Source organism: Puma concolor, chromosome B2 (assembly GCF_028749965.1).
Source record: "Puma concolor isolate L17-30 chromosome B2, mPumCon1.1.hap2, whole genome shotgun sequence".
NCBI lineage: Eukaryota > Metazoa > Chordata > Mammalia > Carnivora > Felidae > Puma > Puma concolor.
In genome coordinates, this window is record NC_141671.1 from 32,770,798 (window position 1) to 32,779,069 (window position 8,272).

At 46.2% G+C, this 8,272-nt stretch overlaps 1 protein-coding gene across 2 annotated transcripts; it reads right to left on the bottom strand.

Annotated features, from left to right (window-relative positions):
• Positions 1 to 1,829: 1,829 nt before the first annotated feature.
• LOC112862071 (HLA class II histocompatibility antigen, DM beta chain) lies at positions 1,830 to 7,433 on the bottom strand. 2 transcript variants are annotated; one of them, XM_025925299.2, is made up of 6 exons: positions 7,066 to 7,419; positions 6,116 to 6,397; positions 4,319 to 4,603; positions 2,756 to 2,872; positions 2,561 to 2,596; positions 1,830 to 2,190 (listed from the first exon to the last, which is right to left on the bottom strand). In XM_025925299.2, exons 1-6 carry the CDS (start codon positions 7,118 to 7,120, stop codon positions 2,174 to 2,176), a joined length of 792 nt encoding a protein of 263 aa, XP_025781084.2. In that variant the 5' UTR covers positions 7,121 to 7,419; the 3' UTR covers positions 1,830 to 2,173. The 2 variants fall into 2 exon arrangements, with proteins under 2 accessions (XP_025781084.2, XP_086562671.1); XM_086706545.1 differs by lacking the exon at positions 2,561 to 2,596 and having other exon boundaries at positions 7,066 to 7,433.
• Positions 7,434 to 8,272: the final 839 nt, after the last annotated feature.

Here is an 8,272-nt window from a genome sequence, read left to right on the forward strand (position 1 = left end):
CAGGGGCACCTGGGTGGCTCAGTCGGTTAAGCGTCCGACTTCGGCTCAGGTCGTGATCTCACAAGCCCCGCGTCGGGCTCTGTGCTGACAGCTCAGAGACTGGAGCCCGTTTCAGATTCTGTGTCTCCCTCTCTCTCTGCCCCTCCCCTGTTCATTCTCTGTCTCAAAAATAAATAAACATTAAAAAAAATTTAAAATAAATAAACATAAAAAATTTTTAAATTTTAAAAAATAAAGTCCAGTAGAGGTGAAAGATTATTTACATTATATATAAGCTGATTCATTAAATGTTATATATAAATGCAAAAAAAAGAAATATAAAACTGATAAAATTTCTAGAGATTAATTTCTGAACCTACATTTACCAATTAGCACAGCACACAGCACTTTCCCTGTTCTGACCTTATATGGATGGCCTTGCTCTGAGAATAACCATTCTGAATTCATGAGCACTTTCCCCTCCCATTGACTTCTTCAGTAAACTTCTTCCAGGACAAATGCCCCGATCACAAGGATCCTTCTGGGGAAAGCGTGGATGTGGAGGGGATCTATTCATTGGTTCTGAGGCACCTACTTTGGACATCAATTCTGTAAGAACAGTGCTTCCCCCATTCTTCTGCAGGCTCCCATCAGCGTAGAAACAGTCCAAAGATGAAGGGTTCTAGCCCCCATGACCCCCCCTCACACACACACACACACCCACATTCATGGATAGCAGCACACAGAGTAATGCAGTTTGTCTTCTGCCTCTTCCCCCAGCTCATCAGATTCTGATCTTATATATTCCTACATAGATACCCACATGCAAATATGCATCCATAACCCCTTGTTCTCCTGCCCCAATATTCTGGTAGGCTAAGCTGCTTCAGTACTCATCTTCATTTTTGGTTTTGTTTCCTTGCCCGCAGTATCCAACTCCAATTCCAAAAACAATTCCACTGCCCAGCTTTCTGTGTCCAGCAGGTGTCACCCTTCACTGGAAACAAACGGCACCTCTCTTCCACAGGTGTGAAATTTGTACCTCAGTAGTGGATGTCCCTCGGGTTTGGGGTAGAAGGAAATGAAAGCGTGGCTCTGAAGAGTGGTGTGTTCACCAGCATGAAGATCCTCAGAATAAAGCAATCTACTTACTTCCAGCTAAGGTAGACAAACATAGAGAATTTGCTCTTTGATCTTAGACACCCTATTTAACCCCTGAATCTTGCTTTCTTCATCTGTGACACAGAAGGAGACAATCTTTTCCTTCTAGGGTTATTGTGAGAAATTAATGAGATAAAAACACAAAGCACTTAGCCCAGGACCTAAATAAGTACTTGAGCTATGGGCCCTTCCCTGCTTAGGGTATGGAAGAAATAACTGCCCAGAACTCCCATCTGGAGTTGAACTCTGCGCCAAGTCCTATCTGAGGATCTGCATCAGGGTTGTGATGAGGACAAAATGAAATAATGCATGTAAAGCACTTGATGCAATGCTTGGGCCAGAAAGGTGAGTAACAGGTAATAACTAACATCACTACCATGGGCTTAGCATGTGCCAGCAATGTTCTTAGCCGTCCGCAAGTATGAAGTCATTCAATCCTCCTAAGACCCCTTATGAGGTCAGTCAACTGTCAATTCCCTGCCTCTCCCTTATTCTGTGACTCCATCCAACCACGGTTTAATTTCTTCTTATGAATTATGTATCAGAAAACTGCCCCCATTCTGTTATGTCTAAAGGGAATAATTAGAAGGAGGCACTGACTCCTCCACTCAAATAGGAAAGAATTCACCCAATCCATAACTCTGCTTGTGGTGCCTCCCCAGGGCCTCAGGAAAAAGCACAGAAAAACCTTATTTCCACCAGAGTTTATTCCTCAGACATGATCACCAGTGACTCACTGGCCCCCATTGCACAGTGTGGGCCCCACAAGGGCCTTTAACCTTCCTCCCCAGACTGCATTTGCCCCAGAAACATAGCCTTGGATATTAACTTGGTTACAGAATATTCCCAGGAACAAGTTCCCCCAACTCACTAAGGTTTACATGGGGCGGGCTGGGAAGTTCAAAGATCTGGGTGGAGAAACCATAGGATCCAAGAAAATTTGGAGGGTCTGAGGATGTTGAGGGGACACAGCAGCATCACTAAGAGTTTGAATCTCCTCCTCCCTTGGAGCAGAAGTTGTAAGACCCTGCCTCTAGGAGATGTGTTGACCTGCAGAAGAAATAAAAAGGCCATAATAAGACTTTAAACCAACTTGACCCCATCATCGGTCTCTATAACCATCCATGCCAGAGCCCATAATACAGTGATACTGAAAATTCTAGATCACCAAGGACTAATGCTACAAAGCCACTTTCAGTCGTGTCCCCATAGATGCTCCACTGGATAGAAGACAGGGGTGTAGGCATTCCTCTTTCCTGTTCCCAATCCTAACAATGGCAGTTTAAATTATGCTCTTGGCAACATGCTGGTGGAACTTCAACCCTGTGATAAGCACCATTAGCTGAGCCCAAAAGCTGATCCCAGTGAACTCTCACCCCTCCAAAGGACCAGTAGGCAAACAGACCAATAGAGATGTTACCTTCTGGATAACTGGACCCAGGGAGGAAAATGTAGCCTAGGAGAAGAAAATATTTGATTAGAGGTCAGTCTGTGGATAAAAGTCTCTGGCAATACTCACGGCAAATGGGGTAGCAATGGGAGGACCGGTCACAAACGGAGAGTGAGCAGAAATTGGGAGCAAGACTGGCAACAGGAGATTAGGTGCAGCACTCACCAGAGGAGCTAGCTTTCCGCCAGCTGAGCAAACCAAGAGAGAAAATGATGAGGCCCAGGCCCAGAGTCACTGCAGCCACCGAAACCTTCAGTGTCTGCATCGGGGACAGCCCAGGTGCTGCAAAAAATAGAAACTTACTAGAACCAATCTGTCGCTCATTCCCAGAGCAAACTTAATTTAGTGTGACCTGTACCTAGCAGGTTCAAAGGTGCTTTATCCCAAAGCCAAGGATCTAGCTCACACCAACCTACTCTCAAGGAAACAGACCTTCCTCAAAACCCCCATCCTGTAGCTCTCCACTCCTAGAGTAGCCCTGGGGGACCCCTGTCACCAGAGTTATCACTCTAGCTACTCGGTCCTCTCTAATACAGTGGGACCTCTCAAGGCATCTTTTTTCCTTCCTTCACCCCCACAGGCTCTCTCACCAAAGAATAAAGTATTCCTCAATCCCTTCTCCATTTACCCCATGGTGACAACGTTTACTCCCTTATGTGTTCTACCCGAGTATTTGTCTATTAAAATGTCTTTCCACCTTTGTTAACTCTCAATGATCCCATTCCATGAGTTATCCGATACCGATGTGTCTCCTCCTGTCCACATCCAGATTTCCAGAACATGTCTCCATCCCACTCAGTAGCTCCTGCCTCCTGGAACCCATCATACTCTGAATCTCATCACACCCGGTTTCCTTCCCCATGCTAGAATGAACATTCCATCACCAAAGGAAACTCAGGTGCATGTTAGGAAGGAGACTTTCCCAGGAGAACTGAGGTGTGCCTGTGGGTTCTTCTCTCTGCTCCTCATGCCCTTCTCAGCTGCCCAGCAAGACAGCACTCCCCAAAGGGGGAACCCAGTCTCAGCAGCCAGTCTGGGACTCTGTTCCCTGGCCCTTTGTAGATACCCTTCCTCTTCCTCTTCCTCTTCCTCATTTCTTCCTCTTCTCTTTCCCCAAATCTGTATACCAAATCTCTTGGTACCTTTAACTACTTCCAATCCTGGGCTTGCAATCCAGTGGCGATTGGTTCCTGTTCATTAGGCCCCAAGCATGTAAACCAAAGTGCCTGCCAGCCATGGCTTTTTCTTCCCTGTCAGAGCAGCCCAAATTCAGTACTGCCCCACACCAACAGAAATTTCTCTTTCTCCTGAAACCTTTTTTATTTCCTCAATTCCCATTCCTGACCCGACAACAGAATAGTTGAAATTTGAGGATCCTAAAATATTGCATCACGATTTGAGGTCCTGAAAACATGGTTACCAAATCCACATCCTCTTTTGCAGGACAGTCACGCTGTTCCCTCCCACCCTCAGACACATGCACCACAACATCAACCATACCACCATGGCGACAACTACAGTCACTCTTTCCATTCCTGTCTCCCATTGCTCCATCTCTGGTTCCTCCAGACTCGCTTCTCATTCATAGCATCTCCCTTCCCTGCCATATACCATGGACCCATCCACATGTCACTCCCTGTGCCAAAATGCTGCTGTTCCTTTTTCAATCATCCACTCACAATAGCTCTCTGCTTCAACCCTAATTCCTCTCACCCGCCATGCACTTACTCCAGTCCTCGCAGATGGGCTCAAGAGCCCCGATGTGATCCACCACGCAGGTGTAGGTGTCCCCGAAAGAGGGAGTTGTGGCTAAATGAGAGACGGTCTGATACGTCCAGTCTCCATTGGGCTGAGCCATCTTAGGGGCACTTCTGTGAGGGAGGACAGGCTGCCCATTCTTCCTCCATGAGATATTCACATCAGCTGGATAGAAGCCCCACACATAGCAGGCCAGCATCACACGCTCCTTCGTGTTAAAAGGAGTGGTTTTGGCTACCTGCACAGTTGGTGGCCCTGCATAGGAGGAAAATGTGGTCGTGAAAGAGGGCCACAGACTGGCTTCTTCTCCAACCTGGTTTCTTTCCTACTTCAATTCTTCGTGGTTTTGCCAATCTGCCCTCCCCGCCCCCACTCCATGTCACCACATATCCCTTTGAAAATGAAGAGTTAGAATTTACTCCTGCTTTGCTCTTTCTCTTCTCCCATTCCTTCACTGCCCCTTCCTTTCCTTCCTCCTCCAAAATTACATTTGATCACATTGAGTAGAAGCCAGATCTGGACTGCAAGCTGTCTCAGAAGTTGTCGTATTTATTTCAAGCATATAAGCTAACTGTTGTCGAGAGTTGTAAGTTGGGGTTTGTAAAGGTAGGAAAAGATGTCTGCCCTCAAATCTCATTTAACAAATTAAGTGGCTAAATCAAGCAACATTTTTCCTTGGAGAGTTTAAGGAAACAGGCCTAACTCGAATCTAATTCTCTTAAATTTGGATTAGTCTAGTCCAAGTTAATGAGATTACTAATATTGCCATTCTCTACTAGTTTGTTGTCCTAGGCGACTCCCCTGCTTGCCTCTACCTTGGTGCTTTTCAAACAAAATCTTAAATAAATACCCAAGAAACTGTTAAAACTCAGATTCCCTAGGTTGCATCCCCAGATATTTTCACTGAGAGGATGTATAGTGGCACTCAAGGGTTTGTATTTTTTTTTTTAATTTTTTCTTTTTCAACGTTTTTTTTTTATTTATTTTTGGGACAGAGAGAGACAGAGCATGAACGGGGGAGGGGCAGAGAGAGAGGGAGACACAGAATCGGAAACAGGCTCCAGGCTCTGAGCCATCAGCCCAGAGCCTGATGCGGGGCTCGAACTCACGGACCGCGAGATCGTGACCTGGCTGAAGTCGGACGCTTAACCGACTGCGCCACCCAGGCGCCCCAACAAGGGTTTGTATTTTTAACAAGCACCTTCCCCAGGCAATTCTGAGAAAAGTGGTCCAGAGATCACATGTTAAGACATATTACTCTCTCCTATGAAGATCTTCATATTTTCTTTTACCAATCTCAAGTCATTCCCAGGGCAAGGGCTTTGGGGCAAGAAAGCATATTGAAATCCCCTGGGAGGCTTTCTAAATATCCCCATGACCAGGCCCATCCCAGACCTAGAACATCAGAACCTAGCATAAAGAGGCATGCGCATTTTGGGAAAAGGCATTCTGGTTGTTCTGACACCCTCCTGGCTGAACTTGGCTCTGCATCTTTGAGATGCTCTGCACTGGAGGAAAGCATGTTTACTTTCTCCTCAATAGCTCCCCATTAGCTCAAACATCACCTCCCCTTCTTTATCTCTGCTCCACTCCCATCAACAACCCTTTGAAGGTCAACACTCACTCTTTCTACATTTCAGGTCCACACATTTTCTGCTTCTTTCCTGCCCAAATCTCAAACCCCTTGCCTACAGAGGGATACTCCCTGGACTCCCCTCTCCTAATTGTGCTTCTTAAAATAGCCCCTTTACACCCCTCTCTTCTTACGTGTCCTGTGGGTCAGTGATCCCCAGAAGGACTGGGTATGTGTGGCACAGTCCTGGAGCCCATTAGACAAGCGCTGGAGTAGGCTTTCCTGTTGGTTGAGGTAATCTGAGAGGTAATTCGCCAAGACACTCAGTACCCCAAATTCACAAGGGGCCATTTGGGATGTTTGGGGATCCCAGCAGGTCAGCAAATCCTTGTTGAAGGAGACACAATATGTGAAATCCTTTGGAGTCCCATCATCATCCAACAGACAGGTGCTTTCCACATGGGCTAAAAAGCCACCTACAGAAGCCAGAGAAGGGGAGCAGCTTAGAGACCTCTTCAGGGAGCCCCAACTCCAGTTTCATCCTGTGAGTGAGGCGTAGCTTTCCCGCCTCAGGCAGCAGCTACAGACCAAGCTCCTGACTGGAGTGTCTGAGAGCACCGAGTAAGGGAATAGAGGGTAGTAGCAGAGAAGTTTTTAGATGCCATTTCCTCTTTATATGAGACTAAGTACGGAAACAGGAATTGCCCGAAATTATTTGCAAGGTTAAATGCAACAATTTACCCAGGACAAGACCTTCAGTAAGGCAAATTATTGAGTGAGAAAAGGGGTCAAGGGAAAGAGTCAGCTTTGTTGTATGCTGGATATTTTATTAAATATTCACTCCATATATATTTATGAAGCATACACACATATTATGTGCCAGACACTGTGCTAGCAGCTGAGAATGCAGCAGGAAACAAGACAGATGTTGCCCTTGCCTACATTCCAGTAAGAGATCTATGTTACACAAATAATTATACAGCTAAATTATTTTAAAATTGTCATAAAGATACAAAAGGACAAAGTGCTATCAGAGTATATACCAGGGAGACAAACTGTAGCCTGGGGTGTCCAAATCCAAATGAACCCCCTTGCAGAGGAAAGGAGGAGAGGAAAGGAAGGTCCCAAGAAAGAATCTCCTTACCTGCTCCGGTGGAGCCCAGGCTGAGGCCTAGCAGCAATGGCAGGAGTGTGTTCATGCTCTGCTCTAGGAACACACTGGGAATTCAGTCCCCTGGACCAGTTCTTCCAGGGGACCTGGGTCCTCGCCTGCTCCAGAAGCCCCAGCCTGGATAGATGATCTCCAGATCCTGCGTGGAATACAGTATTGCCCCAGTTCCTCGATCCCCACTAAATTAGTGATTTGGAGTCACCCAGCCCCTAGATACTAAACCTGTTCCTACCAGCTCTTCTAAGTCACAGTTTCAAACTAAGAGTTGTCAGATCGGTGAAGTAGGCGGGGACAAACGTAGAGACAAATGGCTCAGTGCTTCAGCCTAGCATCATCAGTTACCAGGTAAATCTTATCCTGCCCTAGGCTTTAAACCACTCCATCTTTTAACTCTTTGCCGGTGGGAAAGACCAGTCTGTAGGTAGATTTCCCCAAATCAGTGGAGAGAATAATCCCAATATTCCCAAAACATATGTAGCCTGGAGTGCCCATTGGTTTAACAGTTTCCTTTCAAAATCCTTCCAAAAGACTGGCACTAGATAACTTCTCATGTCCCTTAGAGGGAGGTTACTTAGAAAGATGTTACAAACCCTCAGTCTGTCCCGTCATTTGGAGATGGAGATGGGATGATGGAAGGCCCTTCTAGAGCAAGTGGCTGCTGTGATGAAGGAGGCACAGGAAGAGTGCAGCGTTATCTGGCATCAAACCAAGACAGTTCCACCTTAGAGGTCAGAGACAGAGCCTGGAAAATCCCTCCCTGGGATTCCATTGCTTCTTTTGTTCTAGCCAGCAAAGCTTCCTCTCATCTTTTCTGCTTTTTGGAGCCAGGAAATCCTCTCCTCCACCACTCTGAGTCATCTCTGGGCAGACTGCAGGACAACTCCCCTTAACCCTTGATAAACAGCTGGTGGTGGACCAGTTCCCAAAGCTCACCTGCCTCCCCCAAATGCAACTTCTCATGTATTTTTCTCCCTCTGGTCCTACCTGTCCCCAAGCAGGTCCCTGCATTATGAAGCCACTAGAAAAATATAATAAAGCTTCTCTCCTCTTCTTCCCCAGGAAAAGACAGATTTTAAATTTCAATTCGTGCTCCTATCCCACTGTGAACTATGCAATTGGTGGCTTTTTCCATCACAATTTAAAACCCTAAATTAGCTTCTCTCTGCTCCCCATCAGGCTT